The 20,600-nt window shown below is 43.7% G+C and overlaps 1 protein-coding gene across 3 annotated transcripts in view; it reads left to right on the top strand.

Annotated features, from left to right (window-relative positions):
* Positions 1 to 20,600, top strand: part of CFAP52 (cilia and flagella associated protein 52) — a 42,241-nt gene that overhangs the window by 6,428 nt on the left and 15,213 nt on the right. Inside the window, exons 2-8 of one of the 3 annotated variants that reach the window (XM_028125147.1) lie at positions 749 to 948; positions 1,386 to 1,522; positions 7,464 to 7,592; positions 10,018 to 10,117; positions 11,112 to 11,228; positions 14,804 to 14,904; positions 17,736 to 17,906. In XM_028125147.1, the coding sequence (XP_027980948.1) occupies positions 749 to 948; positions 1,386 to 1,522; positions 7,464 to 7,592; positions 10,018 to 10,117; positions 11,112 to 11,228; positions 14,804 to 14,904; positions 17,736 to 17,906 (955 nt within the window). The remainder of the gene's footprint in view (positions 1 to 748; positions 949 to 1,385; positions 1,523 to 7,463; positions 7,593 to 10,017; positions 10,118 to 11,111; positions 11,229 to 14,803; positions 14,905 to 17,735; positions 17,907 to 20,600) is intronic. The other 2 variants (XM_028125148.1, XM_088027238.1) reach the window with 2 other exon arrangements.

The following is a 20,600-nucleotide window of genomic DNA, read 5'->3' as shown; positions in this document are numbered from 1 at the left end:
GGGCACAGGAAGAGGGAGAAGCAGACTCCCCAGGAGCAGGGAGCCTGCTGCAGGACTCGATCCCAGAACCCCGGGATCATGACCTGAGCTGAAGGCAGACGCTTAACCGACTGAGCCACCCAGGCACCCCTTTACCAAACTTCTGCCCCAGGCAGTGAATTCACATTCCTCGTGCCTCTGCACCCACCAAGACAGGCTGCTCTCCTATTTCTGGCACTGAGAAAATCCTGCTTCTCAGCATTGCGAACTTGACCCTGGGGCCGTGCTATCCAACAGTGAGGTTGCTGGACCAGCATCAACATCTCTTGAGAGCTTGTCAGAAATGCAGAATCTCAGCCCCTCTCCAGACCTCAGATCCGAATCTGCATTTTAACCAGATCCCCTGGTGATTTTATACACTTTAGAGTCTGAGAAGTGATCCACTAGGCTGACCTTGTCGGTGGAATAAAATTACATACATTAACCCCCCCCACACCCACACACACACAACACACTTATTTTAGTTGAAATCAGGTTTCTTCCAAAAGTGCTCTCTTTTGTCTCCAATTCTTTAAAAATTGGCCACTTCACCAAATTATTACTTTTTAAAACAAATTTGTTTTAAGTAAGCTCCATGCCTAACTTGGGGCTTGAATTCACAACCCAGAGATCAAGAGTCACCTGCTCTACCGACGGAGCCAGCCAGGCGCCCCTAATTATGATGATTTTTATTTTTTCTTATTTATTTTTCTAATGATTACTCTTTCAGGACATGTGCCCACTGGCCTGAAATGCCATCCTGACCAGGAGCATCTGATTTACCCTCTGGGCTGCACAATCCTGATTCAGGCGATAAACACACAGGAACAGAATTTCCTGCACGGTCACGGCAACAATGTCTCCTGTGTGACCATCTCCAAGAGTGGGGTTTACATAGCCTCCGGACAGGTCACGTTCATGGGCTTCAAGGTGAGTGTGCTTTAAAATAGCTCCCTATAAATCAGTAGAGAGGTGCGCCCCCCCCCCCCCGAAAACCCACCCCCTTCCAGGTCAGCTCTGTGCTCACGTCCTTCCCCTCCCTTTTCCTCTTGCCTCCTCTTTGAGCTCATCTTCATTCCCTCGGGCTGGGAGTAAAGTATTTTGGTGTTCACACCAGACCCTGCAGCTTGCGGACTGATAATGCTCAGGAACCAAAAGTCCCTGCTTAATTTATTTTTATTTATTTACTTTTTTAGTCCCTGCTTAATTTAAAAACTATTGCCAGTTTCTTGCGGTTGTATATGTAAGACATGATCTAATTTCCAGAAAAAGTGCAATTACTGATTACTTCTCACCAAGGCAGGGAGCTCTCCCCTCAGACTCTTCTGAAGCCGGTCTGTGATCTGACAGTGTATTCTCGCTCCCAGGCAGACATCATTTTGTGGGATTATAAGAAAAGGGAGCTGATTGCCCGACTGTCACTTCACAAGGGCAAAATCGAAGCGCTGGCCTTTTCACCAAATGATTTATACTTGGTATCACTCGGAGGCCCAGATGACGGAAGGTAATGAACTCAACACGTTTATTTCTAGGTATGTCATGCACCCTCTCCCCCAGCACCCTCCTCCACCCCCTGCCGGACATTCTCTGTTGGCCTGTCCCTATTCAGCTGTGCGTCATGTGAAAAGCTTATGGGGAAAATACCGTAGGGCCACAGATCTCCACCTTTGATGCACATCACATCCCACTGGGGAGCTTTATTTATTTATTTATTTATATTTATTCATTTGAAAGAGAGACAGAGACAAAGAGAACACAAGCAGGGGGAGGGGGAGAGGCAGAAGCAGACTCCCGGCTGAGCAGGGAGCCCGGGGCTTGATCCCAGGACCTGGAGATCATGACCTGAGCCAAAGGTGGAGGCTTAACCATCTGAGCCACCCAGGTGCCCCCTGGGGAGCTTTAGAAATCACTGATACCTGGCTCCACCTTCAGAAAGCTGGATTTGATGAGTCTGGGCTTTAGGGGGCCCCAACACTTCCCAGGTGATTCCAATGTGCAGCTGAATTTGAGCACCTTTGCTGTAAAAGAAAGATATCATCATCATCATCACCATTGTCAATGACAAGAGCTAATTTTCGGGTGGTGGGGGACGGGGGCACTTACTGTGTGACAGGTGTGTATTGAACACCTTAGCCGTGTTATCTCCTTAACCTGAGGTGGGAGCTACTGGGGCTGTGTGACAGGTGAGGGATGAACACCACCAACCGGTAAGTAGCAGAGCTGGGAGAGCCACCCTGGCAATGTGACCCCAAAGGTGGCATTTTTAACCTGCCTTGCCCGAGACACCATCTTTGCCCCCACTGAGGAACTCAAGAGTCCAGTGTAGGAGGCAGAGAATACAGACACATGAAATTCGGAGGAAAAAGATGTAAAAGCATTGTGTTAGAAAGAGCAATCAACGCGGTACAGAGTCCCACGTGAATGCTAAAGGGGCGTAGTCTGTAGAAGAAAAACAGGAGCGTCCCAGGTTTGTGTGGGATTTAATACTTCGGTGAACTCTTACAGATAGTTTCTTATTCAAGCTTTGCGGGTCTATTACAAAGGAAATTTACCTTTTTTTAAAAAAAGATTTTATTTATTTATTTGAGAGAGTGCACAAGTGTGGGGAGGGAGAGGGAGAAGCAGGCTCCCCGCTGAGCAGGGAGCCCGATGCGGGACTCGATCCCAGGACCCCCGAGATCATGACCTGAGCCTAAGGCAGATGCTTCACTGACCAAGCCACCCAGGCGCCTCAAAGGAAATTTACATTTGTGTGCAGTTATATCTTGACAGTTCTCTTACTAGATAGCAAATCAGCAGAATTTTCATGAGACTCCTCCTTTGATGATTATTCCCCCCATCCCATAAGCATGCTCACTTTCCCTGGGCTGTCCCATTTGACGGTTTTTCATAAGACACGTATCCAGAAATCAACCATTACCAGTCTCAGCTCAACTTAAAGTGGCTGTTCTCCATCCTGGGTGCACGCTGGAATCCCCTGAGGACATTTTGGAACGACTGAGGCCTGGATCCCACCCCCAGAGATTCTTCAGATCTTGGCAATCCGGCCACCCCCAGCCCAGCCCCTACCAGAGAGATGCCCGGAAGATGAATAGTCACAGTGGGGGCAAGGAGGGTGGGGTTCTGTCCACTGGTTTCAGACAGGGGTCAGCCCTGAACTTGTGCGAGGGCCCGTTGGACCCAAACCACCAGGCTTCTCCACAGATGAGGAGGAACAGAACAGATGCCGGGAACTGCACTGGACATTCTGCAGTTTGTATGTGCATATATATATTTTTTAAATATTTTGTAACCTGCTTATGGAACTATTTTGCATTAATGTTATGCTATCAATGTAATGGAACCTGCTTTTTGGTTTGGGGGGGTGTTTTGCATTTTCATTTTAAATTTTATTTGTTAAAAATATTTTTTTCGGGCATAATGAACAGGGTTATATTAGTTTCAGGTGCACAATATAATGATTCAACAATTCTATACGTTTTTGGGCACTTGGACTGCCTCCAGATCTGGGCTATTGTAAATAATGCTGCAGTAAACACAGGGGTGCATATATATCTTTTTGAATTAGTGTTTTCATTTTCTTTGGGTAAATACCCAGGAACGGAATTACTGGATCATAGGGTAATTCTATTTTTAACTTTTTGCGGGCCCTCCATACTGTTTCCACAGTAACTGCACCGGTTTGCATTCCCACCAGTGATGCACAAGGGTTTCCTTTTCGCCACATCCTCTCCAACACCTGTTGTTTCTTGTGTTGTTGATTTTAGCCATTCCGACAGGTGTGGTGGTATCTCATTGTGGTTTTGATTTGCATTTCCCTGATGATGCGTGATGTTGAGCATCTTTTCATGTGTTTGTTGGCCATCTGTATACCTTTTCTGGAAAAATGTCTGTTCAGACTCTCTGCCCATTTTTAATTGGATTTTTTTTTCTAGTGTTGAGTTATATAAGGTTTTTTTTTATGTATTTTGGACATTAACCCCTTATCATATATGTCATCTGCAAGTATCTTCTCCCATTCAGTAGGTTGCCTTTTTGTTTTGTTGATGGTTTTCTTCACTGTGCAAAAGCTTTTTGTTTTGGTGTAGTCCCACTCATTTAATTCTGCTTTTGTTTCCCTGCCAAAGGAGATGTATTTGGAAAAATGTTTCTATGGCCCATGTCAAAGAAGCTATTGCCTGTGTTTTCTTCTAGGATTTTTATGCATTCAGGTTGCACATTTAGGTCTTCAATATATTTTGGGTTTATTTTTGTGTATGGTGTAAGAAAGTGGTCCGGTTTCACTCTTTTGCACGTAGCTGTCCAATTTTCCCAACACCATTTATTGAAGAGACTGTCTTTCCCCCATTGTATATTCTTTTTTTTTTTAAAGATTTTATTTATTTATTTGACAGCGCGCAAGCAGGGGGAGCGGTAGGCAGAGGGACAGGGAGAAAGAGGCTCCCCACTCAGCAGGGAGCCTGATATGGGGCTCAATCCCAGGACTTTGAGATCACGACTGAAGGCAGATGCTTAACTGACTGAGCCACCCAGTATATCCTTGCCTCCTTTGTCATAGATTAATTGGCCATAAAAGTGCGGATTTATTTCTGGACTCTATTCTGTTCCTTTGATCTAGGTGTCTGCTTTTGTCCCTGTATCATACTGTTTTGATCACTATAGCTTTGTAGTAATCTTGAAATCTGGAATGTTTTTTCTTTTCCCAAAATTGCTTTGGCTACTCAGGGTCTCTTGTGGTTCCATACACATGTGAGGATTATATGTTCTACTTCTGTGAAAAATGCTGGTATTTTTATAGCAATTGCATTAAATCTGTAGATTGCTTTGAGTCCAGTATGGACATTTTAACAATATTTGTTCTTCCAGTCCATGAGCATAGCATGTCTTTCCATCTGTTCATGTTGTCTTCAATGTCTTTCATCAATGTTTTATAGTTTTCGGAGTACAGGTCTTTCACCTCCTTGGTTGAATTTGTTCCTGGGTATTTTATTCTTTTTGGTGCAATTGCAAATGGGATAGTTTTCCTAATTTCTCTCTCTGTCACTTTGTTATTAGTGTAGAGAAATGTATTTTCTGTATTTTAATTTTCTGTCCTGCTACCTTACTGAATTCTTTTATATGTTCTAGTAGTTTTTTTGGTGGAATCTTTAAGGTTTTCTGTATATAATATCATGTCATCTGCAAATAGTGACAATTTACTTCTTCCTTACCAATTTGGATGCCTTTTATTTCTTTTTCTTGTCTGATTGCTGTGGCTAGGACTTCCAGTACTATGTTGAATAATAGTGGTGAGAGAAGACATTCTTGTCTTGTTCCTGATTTTAGAGGAAAAGCCTCTCAGTTTTTCACCATTAAGTGTGATATGTAAGCTGTAGGTTTTTCATATATGGCCTTCATCACGTTGAGATATGTTCCCTCTAGACCTGCTTTGTTGAGCGTTTTTATCATGGATGAATGTCGTACTTTGTACAATGCTTTCTCTGCATCTACTGACAACAACCTGCTTTTTGATTAACTTTATACCAAGGTCATATTCCCTGTGGGTTTGTGCAGACATAGATCTTATTCTTTGCAATGACTGCGTTGTATACCATTGTATATCAGATACGCTGGAATTTGTTTGGCCAACGCACTATGTCAGTGCCTTTTATTTGTTTTTAAATTTTAAACCTGTTTTTGGAAAATGGAAGCTATACCATGTCCATGGTTTATAAAGAAAGGATGTCATCCTGCTATGCACAAGAATTCAGAATTCATAGCCCTTCCACATGAAGAGCTCTCCCAAGGAACACGGGGATTTCTTTTCATATTTCATTGAGATATATTTCACATACCACAAAATTCACCCATTTAAAGTGTATGGCTGTATGCATTTTGGTATAGTGGTTATCTGAGTGGGTCCTTCCTTCCTTCCTTCTTCTTCCTTCCTTGTTCCTTCCTTCCTTTCCTCCCTCCCTTCTTTTTTTTCTTTTCTTTCTCTTCTTTTTTCTTTTCTCTTCTCTTCTTTTCTTTCTTTCTTTTTGCTGAACTACTTCCCCAAAGACATTTTTTACATGTCATGTTGTGCACCCACCACCACAAACAATTGTAGAGCATTTTAAACACTCCAAAAAGAGACCCTCTGCCTATTAGCAATCACTCCCCATTCCTGCTCCACCATTACCCCCTCAGCCCCGGGCAACCACTGACGTACTTTCCATCTCTATAGTTTTTCCTGCTCTCACTGTCTCACGTAAGTGGAATAATACAATAGGTAGCCTTTTGTAACTGATTTTCTTTATTAAGTGTAATGTTTTCAAGGTTCATCCATACTGTGGTATGTATCAGTCCTTCATTCTTTTTAGTGTCCAATAATATTCTATTGTATGGCTGCACCCCATTTTCTTCATCCATCAGTTGATGGGGCTGTGGGTCTTTCCCACTTTCAGGCTATTGTTCATAATGCTGTTATGACCATTCATGTACAAGATTTGGTGTGGATGTGTGTTTTCATTTCTCTTGGGCATGAGGTACTTGGTTTTAAGAGTCTTTTTTTGGAGGGGGTGATATGCCTCTCAAGTTTTCTACTTCAGATGGTATCTATCAATTTCCTACTAAGAAAAAAGAAAAAATTATGGCTCTTACACTAACTCCTACCTCCCCATTCCTACCGATCTTGGTTCTACCTGGATTTTAGAACCCCTGTGATAATACCTTCTACATGGAGGAAATTTGGGAAGCATAGCCAGACATGATTTTACATTAACAAAGTTTGTAACATCTGCATTCCTTTTTCTCTAAATTTTGATTCAGATGTTCCCCAGCATTTTTGGTATTATTGTCTGAACACATTCAATTTAGGACTAAGTTGTGTGATTGCACCCAGAGAGAAGGAAACAGAACCCAACGCAGTGCTTCTCCAAGTGTGGTCCCCAGACCAGCAGCATCAGCATCACTGGGCACTTTTTAGAAAAGTGGAATCTCTGGCACCCCCCCACAACCCCCCGAGACCTGCTGACTCAGAAGCTCTGTGGGTGAGTCCCGGCAGCCTCCGAGCAAGCCCTCCATGTGACTCTGGTCCGCGGTCACATTTGGAAGCACTGCCTGACATCATTCTTGTCCTTGTGCTATTTTTTTTCTGGAATACTTCTCCAAATAAATATTTCTACATGAGATAAATGGGTGGCAAACTTTTATGCCTTGCTTATCTGAAAATGTCTTTATTTTAGCATCAGGCTTCATTGACGGGGTCACTGGGTTCTAGCCTCATTATCATTTTCCTTCAAAACCTTTGAAGTGTCACCAGCTTGTCTTCTAATATCCATTGTGACACAGGAGACATCTGGGGGTCAGTGTAATTCTTTCGTTCCTTTTTTTTTTTCTTTCTAGAACCACTAAAAAAAACCTGTTTGTTCTTTTGAGAGCCTGCCTCCCCCTGACTTCTTCGGTCCCTCTCGTTTTGGCAGTGTAGTCGTGTGGAGCATAGCCAAGAGAGAAGCCATCTGTGGCAGTCCCGCGGCCGGCCTCAACGTGGGGAATGCCACCACAGCGATCTTCTCGAGGTGCCGGGATGAGATGTTTGTTACTGCTGGAAAGTACGTGCCTGCAGTCCGGGTTTTCAGAACTCAAAAATCACTATATTTGCTTGCCTGGAAAGCAAGGTCATTCCAATTTGGGTTCCCCTGCAAAATTAGTCCTGCAAAATTACCTTCCATCCTAATTCCTAATTTGCGTGATTTTGTAGTCCTTAAAAATCCTTTTAACGGAAAGTCTTTTAAATCTGGTTATTTGAGAATTCTGTGCTTCCTCCTGAGGAGGGCTCTGCTCCTCGGCAAAATTCATGTCGGGTTCTGGTCTGTTTGTGACTGATAACACACTACCTGCAATGCATGCCCACAGAGCAATGTGCACAATTGCACGGATTCACTTACTGGTCCATCTTTCTTAGCACCTGTTCTTGATTTAGGTCTCCCGAAATGATAGTTTGCGAATGGACTACGCCAGGAAGCTTCAGATGTTCGACTATTAGCCATATGAGATCGTTTCCAGTAGAGTCAGCTTTTGACCAGCTAATGGGGACCAAGCTGAAAGCCAACATCTGTCTAACAGAAGACACTAACTTACAGATTCACCAATTCGGGGCTCTGCCTGGAGTCTGAGCTGAAGGTTAAACTCACACAAAAGCATCGTCTTTTACACGGTGTGCCAGTTCAAAGGTCCAAACGCTGTGAACGGGGGGTCGAAATACCTGTTGGGTGGAAACTATCTTTTTCAGCCCATGGATGATGGTCTTCCATCTGTGAAAGGCACACACCACTGGCTACTTTTCCAGCCAGAGTAAAGAATTTCTGTATGGCCCCTCCTTGTGATATGCACCATGCATTTGTTCTGGGGCTAATTATGAGGACGGATTTACTTAGCAGCCATGAAACTAGCTGGCTGAATGGGAGCCAGCCCCTAAGAGGCGAATCTTATTAGGAGAGCGCTCTGAGCCCGAAGCAGCTAGCCGTGGCCTGCCCTGTCTTCTGAGGCCACTGACGACCATGCGTGTGTTCACTTCCTTGAGTTTGCAGAGTGGCTTCATGAAGCCTTTGCATGATGAGGGTTCAGCTGCCCTTCAACAGCTGCCATAGCTGCGGGCGTCAGCTCAGCCTGGTGTCCACAGACAGCGTTTCTCCAGGAGCCAAAACTTGAATTGAAGCTGCCCCCCCCCAACTTTTTCTTAGGGCAATCTATATTCTAGATCAGCTTTAATTGCATATGACAGTGATAACTGAGAACGAGGACTCTTAAGCAAGATTTCTGGTCCGGCACCCACAGCATCCTCCATGATGGTCCCAACGGCAGATGTTCCATGATATTGTCCCTCACGAGAGATCCTGCAAATTCCAAATTTGACATCCACCAGGAAGGCCACGGAGAAGCTGGTTTGTTTTTTTTTTTTAATTTTGAAAGTACTCAAAAAAAAATATTTGAACAAGAAATAGGTTTGTATTCAAATAAAAAAGTATTCAAAATACTTATTGAGCACTTACTAAGTGCATAACTCTGGAGGGGGCTAAAAGAAAAAGGAAAACCGAACTTGATCTATTTTTTATTTCTAATTTTTTAAATTTTAATTAATTTATTATTTTTTTTAAAGATTTTATTTATTTGACAGAGAGAGGGAACACAAACAGGGGGAGTGCAAGAGGGAGAAGCAGGCTTCTTGTGGAGCAGGGACTCAATGTGGGGCTTGATCCCAGGACCCTGGGATCATGACCTGAGCCGAAGACAGACGCTTCATCGACTGAGCCACCCAGGCGCCCTTAATTTTATTTTTTTTTAAAGTTGATTTATTTAAGTACTCACTATGCCCAGAGTGGGGCTCGAACTCAAACCCCGAGATCAAGAGTCAGGGGCTCTTCTGACTAAGCCAGCCAGGTGCCCTGATCAGTCTATTTTTAAATTAACCTTTTCTGCCTTCGACTATTAGCTTCACCTATGATGTTGACTGCGATATGTTTATACAGTTATTAATTCAGATTAACTCAACATGCAATGATTAAATGCCAACTATATGCCAAGTCTTAAGTCAGATGCTGATTTTGTGCAGCCCTTTGGTTACTTAGTCTCATTTCTCGTGAAGACAGGACTCTCCATAGTGAAGCATTTTCCTTGAAAAGATGTCCTTACAGCTGCAAGCCTTGAAAGAAACATCCTTAGTGAACTCTGGTTTGCTCTTTGTTTATCTGCTTGCATTTATGTCTGCTCTCCCTACACTGGAGAGTATTCACTGGCTGTAAATCCTTGCTCTGCTGCGTTTTCTCATTTGGAGAGTAGGGGGAGCATAAATCCTACCTCAGAGGGTGGTCGTAAGGATCGACTGGAAGATTTTAAGTAGAACACGACGCCTAACAAACCCTCAGAAATATCCAGCTCTCTTCCCTTCAGCCGCCTCTTCAGGGAAAGGCAGAAAACAGAGAAGAGATCAAGAGATTCTTAAGTGGGTATCCATTTGATTGTGTCTCTCTTCCATAGTGGGACAATCCGAGTATGGGAACTGGATCTCCAGAATAGAAAAATCTGGCCAACTGAGTGCCAAACGGGTCCGATGAAAAGAATAGTCATGAGTATTACAGTAAGTATTACTCTAAGTGTGATTGTCAGTAACTATTGGAACAAATTCCTGTTAATGGTATTGACCGAGGGTGTGTGTGTGTGTGTGTGTGTGTGCGTGTGTGTGTGTGTGTGCACGCGCGGATGCGTGCACACATGTGTGCACATACATAGGTACACGTACCTTGGGCTGAGGGTAGGGAAGTGAGGTCTGGACCTCAGGGATGCCAATTGAGGGGGCACAGGTGAGGGGGAGTCTCACTTCCAGAGTCTCATTCCCTCCAGAAGTTGGAGAGAAGCTGCTTAGACGCAGCTCTGGGAGAGTCTTGTTTTACTGGGACTTGGGCTCTGCTATCGGACCCAGACACCTGCCTCACCAGGACAGAAGCCATGTATCCAGTAGGCACTTCGTGGCCACAGCACCTCCCGATGTTACTGGGATACAAAATAATTCTTATTTCTGCCACTGGGCATAAAGTTCCTAACAGTGAAACTCATTGTTGACACACAGTCCCTTCTATAAAGAGGAATTATTCCTATGTCTTTAATGTGGACTCACACACTCATACAGACAACTCCATCCTCCACTGACTTGTTTCTCTTATCTAACACATCATCGTTTTACGCAGATAGACTTTGGAAAATATGAGATAAAGCAAACACCTATTCTCTTTGAAGAATTCATCCTAGGCACCCTTCGGAGGTGTCTCCAGAACGGGGACTGGCAGGTTATCTATGCATGCGGATCTAACATGAGACACAAAGAGTCTTCCAGCGAAATGTACAGGCTAGTGGGAGTCTCACATTTCCTCCAATTCTGAGTTTGGCCCTGATTCTGCACCCCACTCCGAGCTGTTCGTACCCATCTTAGAGTCTAAGGAAATTAAAGTCGTCATGAGCACCTTTGTAGGTCTTCCTTGGGCCTCAGAGAAAGTCTGTCCCACCCCTGATCGGGGCTCACGGGCATCCCTGAGAAAACACAGGTCTCTGGGCCTCTTTTCCTCTCTGATCTCCAGATGGCCGACGACGATAGCTTTTTCTACCTCGGCACCACAACTGGAGACATTCTGAAAATGAACCCAAGGACCAAACTGCTAGCAGACACTGGGCCCGCAAAGGACAAGTTCAGTCTGGTGAGTAGAGACCGCCAACATCTGTCCTGCCCTGCTCGCTTCTGGCGATTTCTTCCCTCCACTGCAGCACAGACCTGTGTGAAGAGTCTGTAGAAAAAAGACAAAGAGTGTGTTGTGTCCAAGGCCACACAGAAATTTGCAAGGTGCACTGATTTATTACTGTCTGAGCCCTCATCTCTGGTTTATATGCTGTATTCCTCGGGGTCCCCACTTAGGGAATCAGACCACACGTTTTTTACATCTTCCAAGCACAGGGCCATAAATATACACACAGAGGTATGTCATTTTTGTCCTAATCTGATAACTAGATCTTATATTTTTTTTTAAAGATTTTATTTATTTATTTGACAGAGAGAGAGACAGCGAGAGAGGGAACACAAGCAGGGGGAGTGGGAGAGGGAGAAGCAGGCTTCCCGCGGAGCAGGGAGCCCGATGCGGGGTTCGATCCCAGGACCCTGGGATCATGACCTGAGCCGAAGGCAGACACGTAACGACTGAGCCACCCAGGCGCCCTAGATCTTAGATTTTAGCCCCAGCCAGCACTGAAAGTCCTAAGCAAGACCTAGACATTGTGGATTGTTTCTGTTTGCAGAGTTCCTAAAAATTCTGGTTAAAAGTCCAGAAAGACCTCGATATTTAAGCAAAATAAAAAGCCTAAAATCAGAGGATCATCTCGTGGAATAAGTGCTGCTATTTCCAGGACCCCCAGAAAGTTACAAGGGCTGTTTCCACTAACCTTTGAATTTGAATTTGAGGGCTTGTAGTAGGTTCTGCACCGCCTGTCTCATGTCTGATAATAGAACAGATGGTTCTCAGCTTCAATGCCTTCCCACTTAGCCGATATTCCCAAGAAGACGTGAAATCTTGCACCGCATGCCCAGGGAAGATGTTAGAGTTTTCTTAATCATGCAATCATTAAATGCTCGAACTTTTAAGGGCATGCATAAGAATGAGAGAATGCTATGGTATGGGTAGAGAAGGGTTTAGAAATAATCCCACAGGAGGTTGAAGTGTAGTTATTTTTAGGAGGGGGATTCCAGTATATGAAATAGATAAAAGCAAAGCAGATCAGTTGAAGGAGTGCAAGACTCAGATCCCTGCCATCTCCAACTCCTGAGATCCCTCCAAAGGGCTCCATGAAACGCTATGGAAAAATACCGATCTGGATATTTTTGGCACCCCCCCCCCCAGCACTTAAGATTCCGTCCGTCTTAGTGTTCCTCAAGCTTTGGGTACTTAAGTGCCATTGATTGTGGTACTGTGGATGCTCTAAGTGCTAACCATGGAGGCATTTGGGTTGGATGGCAAATTCCACAAAGCGGTGGTTCCAAGATGCCTCTTATACCCGTGGAAAGAAAATAATTCTTACAGGATGAAGGGATAGGAGGTATCACTGAAGACATGTGGTTGGAATATTATGTGATCTTGGGCAATTACCCGTTTTGAAACTCTCCTTAAATGGTCGCTCTCTGGTTAGAAGGGTAGAAGGATTGGAATGCTTTCAAATGGACCTGGTAGGCATACAGCACTAATATGAAGACAAAGATGCTGATGGTCACAATGCTAATATTAAAAACAGTACACAGGACCCTGGGATCGTGACCTGAGCCCAAGGCAGACGCTTTACCCACGGAGCCACCCAGGCGCCCCATTAGCTGTATTATTGTTGAAAACTTTGAGATGAAATATTGGCCATGCACATTTTAAAATTAGAACTTAAAAATGAAATAATTAAATTAGAACTTCAGAGTGGATGCTATAAAATGACCATCATATCTCCCCAAACTCTGAAGATGGCTTTGAATTTATCTATGTCTATTACTGGCAAGACTATATACCACATGCTTTAGCTCAGGAACTATAGTCTCCAAACAATAAGAGCTCTTTGTCTTTTCTTGGGATGTCAACTATGATCTCTTTTTAGTATAAGAATTATGTTCTGGGGCGCCTGGATGGCTCAGTTGGTTAAGCATCTGCCTTCGGCTCAGGTCATGATCTCAGGGTCCTGGGATCGAGCCCCACATCGGGCTCCCTGCTCAGTGGGGAGTCTGCTTCTCCCTCTCCCTCTGCCCTTCCTCCCTGCTTGTGTGCTCTATCTCTCTCTCTGTGTCTCAAATAAATAAATAAAATCTAAAAGAATTATGTTCTGGCTTAAACAGTAGGCACTGAGGAAATAATGTTGCCTGTGCCTCTATCTTCTGCTCTAACTTCATTTGAGCCGATAGATAGTGTTAATTTCTAATACAGTCACAATGCACAGGTGGTTGTAAAGGGAGGAAGTTTGGTGAAGCGTGCTTGTACCTTGCAGGACCCGGGGGGCAGCTTCTGGCACGTGAGCCCGTTGCTGGCACCGAGCCCTGGTGGACAGCCTTGGGGTACATCACAGGCAATGCCTTCCTGCATTTCGTCCAGGCACGGACATGCCCCGTACCCATCTTGTCAGCTCACGCACCGATTCTTTTTTTTCTTTAAATTTTTTTATTGTTATGTTAATCACCATACATTACATCATTAGTTTTTGATGTAGTGTTCCATGATTCATTGTTTGTGCATAACACCCAGTGCTCCACGCAGAACGGTGCCCTCTTTAATACCCATCACCAGGCTAACCCATCCCCTACCCCCTCCCCTCTAGAACCCTCAGTTTGTTTTTCAGAGTCCATCGTCTCTCATGGTTCGTCTCCCCCTCCGATTTCCCCCCCCTTCATTCTTCCCCTCCTGCTATCTTCTTTTTTTTTCTTAACATATATTGCATTATTTGTTTCAGAGGTACAGATCTGTGATTCAACAGTCTTGCACAATTCACAGCGCTCACCATAGCACATACCCTCCCCAATGTCTATCACCCGGCCACCCCATCCCTCCCACCCCACCCCCACTCCAGCAACCCTCAGTTTGTTTCCTGGGATTAAGAATTCCTCATATCAGTGAGGTCATATGATACATGTCTTTCTCTGATTGACTTATTTCACTCAGCATAACACCCTCCAGTTCCATCCACGTTGTTGCAAATGGCAAGATCTCATTCTTTTTCATGGCTGCATAATATTCCATTGTGTGTGTGTGTGTGTGTGTGTGTGTGTGTGTGTGTACCACATCTTCTTTATCCATTCATCTGTCGATGGACATCTTGGCTCTTTCCACAGTTTGGCTATTGTGGACATTGCTGCTATAAACATCAGGGTGCACGTACCCTTCGGATCCCTACATTTGTATCTTTGGGGTAAATACCCAGTAGTGCAATTGCTGGATCGTAGGGTAGCTCTATTTTCAACTGTTTGAGGAACCTCCATACTGTTTTCCAGAGTGGCTGCACCAGCTTGCCTTCCCACCAACAGTGTAGGAGGGTTCCCCTTTCTCCACATCCCCGCCAACATCTGTCGTTTACTGACTTGTTAATTATAGCCATTCGGGCTGGTGTGAGGTGGTATCTCATGAGGTTTTGATTTGGATTTCCCTGATGCCGAGCGATGTTGAGCACTTTTTCATGTGTCTGTTGGCCATTTGGAGTCACACAGCGATTCTTAACGATGAAACCATTTGGCCTTTCTCTCAATGCTGTTCCTCCCCCTTAGGGAGTGTCCGCCATCAAGTGTCTGAAGATGGGGGGTTTGTTGGTGGGTTCTGGAGCCGGATTGCTGGTCTTCTGCAAAAGCCCCAGCTACAAACCCATCAAGTAAGTTCCAGACTCCACGGGGGTCGGGGTGGAGAAAGACCTACCACCGCAGGGAGGTCTGCTTAAAGCCAGTGATGATGCAATATTCCCAAAGTAACACTCAGTGAAAGAATTTTATCTTACCGTCAAAATGAGCAGTTGGAATCACAACAGCTGATTTCTTTGCCAATGAAAAGACAAGAGCTTATGTTGAATCAAGCCAAAGTAGTCCACAATTAATTACCCCAGGGGACATTTCCCTTCTAATAAATGCATCAATTATTATTTCGTTAATACATGGAGTCATGACAGAGGAAATAAGATGCTGTTTATAAAGATATCCAGCAAATGACCTCAAATTTCAAACTTTCAAAATTTGTTTATTCAGTGAAATTTATTATGCAACAGGTTATGTGTCAGGCACTATGCTAGTAGTTAATTCATTTGAATACAAGTTTTAATACAAATAGCCAGCATTCACCGGCTACTTCCATGTACCAGATACTATGCCATGTACTTTTTGTGGGTTATCTATCGAATCAGTTGAAACGAAATGAAATAAAACCTTATCCATTGTCATTAGCACGGATTTACTGAGTACCTCTGGCCAAACCAATGTGCCAGATGCTATACTAAAAAATAAAATAAGATGCCATCTTTGTCCTCCCAAAACTAACAGTCTGATTTGGGGATAAGGTAATATGCACATGAAATAGTCCTTATAATACAAGATAATATATAAACACAAATCCTGTGGTCCAGGTAAAGTAAAAGGTATCGTGGGTATTATAGGGGGGATCAGAGAAGGGGGTGACCCCACTGTGGTGGTGAGATTGGGAAAGACACTCCCCAGAGAAGCAGAGGTGGAGCTTGAGCTCACCTTCAACCAAGCCAGGCACCCCTGGATACGCTCCATGCGGCCTCCCCCAGCTCGAGCCGACCCAGGGATGCTAGAGTGTAGACCGTAGAACGAGTATCAGCTGTCTTCACTCCAACACATCCGTGCGGCGCATTCACCGCGTACCAGATACTGTTCTAGGTGCCCATGGGAGAAGCCACGACTAAAGCAAACAGAAATGAAGGGAAACATCCCTGCCCGTCATGGAGCTGACATTCCAGCAGGAGGGAAGAGACAGTCAGTCATAAAGTAAACAAGTAATTACATCATCTTAGAGGGTGATGAGCAGAGGAGACAAATGGAGTTGCAGGTACACTAAGGGGGGCTTGGGGACAGGAGACAGGCTGCCATTTTAAATTCCGTGCTCTGGGTAGGTCTTCTTGAGAATGCATTCAGACCAGTTCTGTGTTTGCGTGAAGCGGCATAAGAGAGGGAGGCTACGTAAGAGCGGTGTTGGTTACTCTGGATATGTGTCCGGAGTATAAGGAATTAACCCCCTCATTTGTGAACACCTTGTTTTGAATACACAGATGTTCCCATTGTGATGAGAATGATCATTTCAAGGCCGTTATTACAGGATTTGTGCCGTGCCTGTCCCCATAGTAACCTTGTGGGACAGCATAGCCTCCCATTGGTTGCAGGGGTTTCTGCCTCCTTGGGTTTTCATGGATTGAGAAAGTACCTCCCGTGTGAAGTCAGGAAGTAGTATGATGAAGCAGACCGCTGGAGCTCAGGGACCCCTGGCCTCACCCCCGTAGCCCTGGACTTCACCTTGTCTTGTAGTGAGCCCACATGTCCATAGCCAGTATTTCTATTGGCTGCCCTCGGGGGGCCTCCTGTGCATTATCTTTGATCCTCACTGCAACCCAGCAAAGGAGAAATTATTCTGTGCTTGAGTGAAGTGAGGCCGGGAGATTTCTGGCAATGTATCCAGGGTCAGAGAGCTCTATCTATCTAGTTAGTGAAGAAGCCGGGAAGTAACTCAGGGTCAATCCTTTCTTCATTAACCATCCTGTGTCCCACCAACAAATGGATCTTTGTAAAATACTGCATTTCCCACGCCGATCCCTTGCACAAGAATCTCCATTGCGTTCTTATTGTCAAAACTAAATTAGTAGCAGAGCAAGTTTGGGTTTTTAGGGACACATTCATTTATATACTCTTTTTTTTTTTTTTAAAGTTCATACTCATTAGACATTTATGAAGCAGAGGGATTTGCAATGCGGACGGAGAGACAAGAGTCTCCGAAAGTTTTGGGGAAGAGAGCCACTATTAATATTTTGTTATTTCTTCTTGTCTTGTGTTCTTCGTATACATTTTAAAATAATTGTACTTCCTTTGTGTACAAAATTTTCTATTCTGGTTTATTTTTACTTAAGGCAAACGTCTTAAATGTTTTCAATATTAATACCTTTTTTAAAAACTACTGTGGTAAAATGTACATAATCTTCTAAACGTGGTTTTACTGGCTAGGCAAATATCTTAAGAAGTTGCCTGCCATCCCATAGGTGATTTAACCATTGCCTTACAATTGGGTATTTAGGTTGTTTCCAACCTTTTACTCTTTTCACTAAGGTTACAATAACCTCCCTTGACATAAAGGTTTCCCCTCCCAATTGTAGGATTATTTCCCAGAAATGGACTTAATAAAGTATTTAATTGCCATGATCATTTGTGCCCATTGCCTTCCTGGAATGTTCCCTCTGTCCAGATCCTGCCTATGTTCCACAACCCATTTTAGACTCTGCTTGAGGAAGCCCCCCGACTACTGTAAACCAGGCTGGCCTCTCCCTCTGCTGCCCAGGGGCCCCCAGTACTGTGAGTCACTCCTGCCTTTCCAATTGTGTCCTCTCCCTGAAGCCATGTCCCCAGGCCCTACGCCTGATTTGTATCCTCTGTAACAAGTCCTCGCTGACTGAGTGAATCTACTTCACCTTCTTGCTTCTCCATAAAGGAAAATCCAGTTACAAGGTGGCGTCACGTCAATCACACCTCGAGGGGAAGGACACCAGTTTTTTGTAGGAACAGAAGAATCACACATTTATCGCATCAACTTCACGGATTTCAAAGAGACTCTCATTGCAACTTGTCACTTTGAAGCTGTCCAGGACATTGTCTTCCCATTGTAAGTAGAAGAGCAAAGTATTTTGGCTCCTAAAATCAGTGAAAACATGAAGGTCTGATGCAATGTGCCAGGAAATTTTATTTTACCTTATTCATGCATTTTCAACATGATTATGATTATGATCTTTTGTCCTGAAATTTCTCAATTATAGTCGGTTATTTTAATAACAATTATCATCTAATATTAATTATAATAATAATTAGAAATATAGTACTGATGTTTTATTATTATTTAATAATTATTATTAACAATAATTATGTCTGTTGCCTTTACCCTATGGCTACATTAACTTTCACAGTCCAAATTTGGGCTACTTTAGAATGTTGGCTTTTTTAATAAAGCTATCATGGCAACTTCTGTTTTCCCAGTGCTGTCTGGAAAAAGCTTACTAGGGCCTTTTTTCAGACTTCTTTCAAGTCATTCGGTTTATGCCTCTTGGGTCTTCCAGACTTGGTGCACTTAATGGAGGTGGACACAAGGGGTCTTCTGGACCTCTTGGTAATCTTCTGGATTTCTTGATAAATCCCACTTGAAACAAGTGAAACAACCAACCATCAGCAGTTTTGGTATCAAAAAAAGTCAGTTTGCCATTACTTGCTTTTGAAACACATTTTTGTCTCTGGTGGCGTTCATCCCATGAAGTCGATCAGATAGTTTTTGCTCTGACCTTCCTCAGTATGTCGCTTGAATTTACAAAACTCAGGATCATTGTTTTATAGGTAGTACGACTCATTTTGAAGACTTGGATGCTTACAATCATGCAATGTACGTTGGGTTCCCTGAGTCATTGCGATTGGCAGTTAGGTTCTTTGAAGTGTTTTGTTTAGGTAAGCGCCATGCCTAGCATGGAGCCCAGTGTGGGGCTTGAACTCACAACCCTGAGATCAAGACCTGAGGTGAGGTCCAGAGTCGGGCACTGACTGCACCACCCAGGCACCCCTACAATTACATTGTTTTAAAAGTTTCTAACAGGGGTGCCGGGGTGGCTCAGTCGGTTAAGCGGCTGCCTTAACCTGCCATAACGTGGGGTCAGGTTATGATCCCAGAGTCCGGGGGTCGAGCCCCACGTCAGGGTCCCTGCTCAGTGGAGAGCCTGCTTCTCCCTCTCCCTCTGCTTGCCTCTCTGCCTACTTGTGCTCTCTCTCTCTGTTAAATAAATAAAATCTTTTAAAAGAATAAATGTTTCTAACAGTGAAAATGGCCTATGCTTCCCACCAGGTGGATCTTTTTTTGAAAATTGGTTGGTCATTTCTTTCTGTCTTACTTTTTCCCTTTTTCTAAGGAGCTCAGTAGAATCAATCTGTAAAATTATTTGACCCTGGGGCCTTTTATAAGAGTAGATTTTTAACTATCTTTTTGAATTCTTTTTTTTTAAAGATTTTCTTTTATTTATTTGACAGATAGAGAGCACAGGCAGGGGGAGTGGCAGGCAGAGGGAGAGGGAGAGGCAGGCTCCCCACTGAGCAGGGGGAGCCCGATGTGGGACTCGATCCCAGGACCTTGGGATCCTGACCCAAGCTGAAGGCAGTCACCCAAACAACTGAGCCACCTGGGCGCCATATCTTTTTGAATTCTTATATAGTCATTGACCTATTCAGGGTTTGTAACTGCTTTTTTTCTCCCCTCCTCCTTTTTTCTCTTTCTTTCTTTCTTTCTTTTTTTTTTTTTTTTGAAAATCAGCTTTATTGAAATAGAATTTATAAACCATAAATTTTACCCATTTAGAGTGTGTAATTCACTGTGGGTCATTTTGCATATTTACAGAGTTGTGCTACCATCACCATAATCTAATTCTAGAAGATTTCATTATCTCAAAAAGAAACCTATTAAGAGTCACTACCCATTCCCGCTTTGCTCTCTCCTCTTCTCTCCCCGCTGAGCTGTGGAGAAAACTGAGCTAAGAGGAGAACATGGGGTATGTGAGCATCATGTACAAGACTGTGTTTTTCCTTTCCTTGGGGATTCAGCTTTGTTAATGTACATTGTTTTCAGCTGCTATTGCTTTGTATGGCAAGACATTAATCTGTTGGGAAGAAGTATGTGTGACCCAAAGCAACCTCTGCAATATTCTGCCATCACGTGCCTATTTGCCAGTTGCATATGAGCTAATGCACATCACAGAGACGTGGGCTGTAGCAAAAGAAACTACGTCTCTTTCCAACCTATTGGTATTGTTTAGTTTTAAGTAAGTCTTGGTCTTTTCATAGAATTTAGTCCATTTGTACTTATTTCTATCTAATGAGTTTATAGGTATTTTCTTTTTCTTTTTTTTTTTTAAGACTTTATTTATTTATTTGACAGAGAGAGACACAGCGAGAGCAGGAACACAAGCAGGGGGAGTGGGAGAGGGAGAAGCAGGCTTCCTGCCAAGCAGGGAGCCCGATGCGGGACTCGATCCCAGGACCCCGGGATCATGACCTGAGCCGAAGGCAGACGCTTAACAACTGAGCCACCCAGGCGCCCATAGATATTTTCTATTTAACATGTTTCCGTGTTTCCCTTTCTTGTCTGTTGTGTTGTGATCATGTTTTTTGGTCCTGCCTTCCCCTCCCCTACTTCACATGACTTGGAAACTATTCATTGTATTTTTATTCACAGAGTGATTACCCTTGATTTTTTAATATGCGTGTTTAAACATGTTTTTCTGCCAAAGACTAGAGTTCACCAACATTTATATCATATTTTCCAAAGAAG

The sequence above is a fragment of the Eumetopias jubatus genome, unplaced genomic scaffold (assembly GCF_037043125.1).
Source record: "Eumetopias jubatus isolate StellerSeaLion01/CBP00866 unplaced genomic scaffold, mEumJub1_p1.0 scaffold_10, whole genome shotgun sequence".
NCBI classification, from domain to species: domain Eukaryota; kingdom Metazoa; phylum Chordata; class Mammalia; order Carnivora; family Otariidae; genus Eumetopias; species Eumetopias jubatus.
The sequence above is the reverse complement of the archived record's forward strand: the minus strand, read 5'-3'. Positions and strand labels throughout refer to the sequence as shown.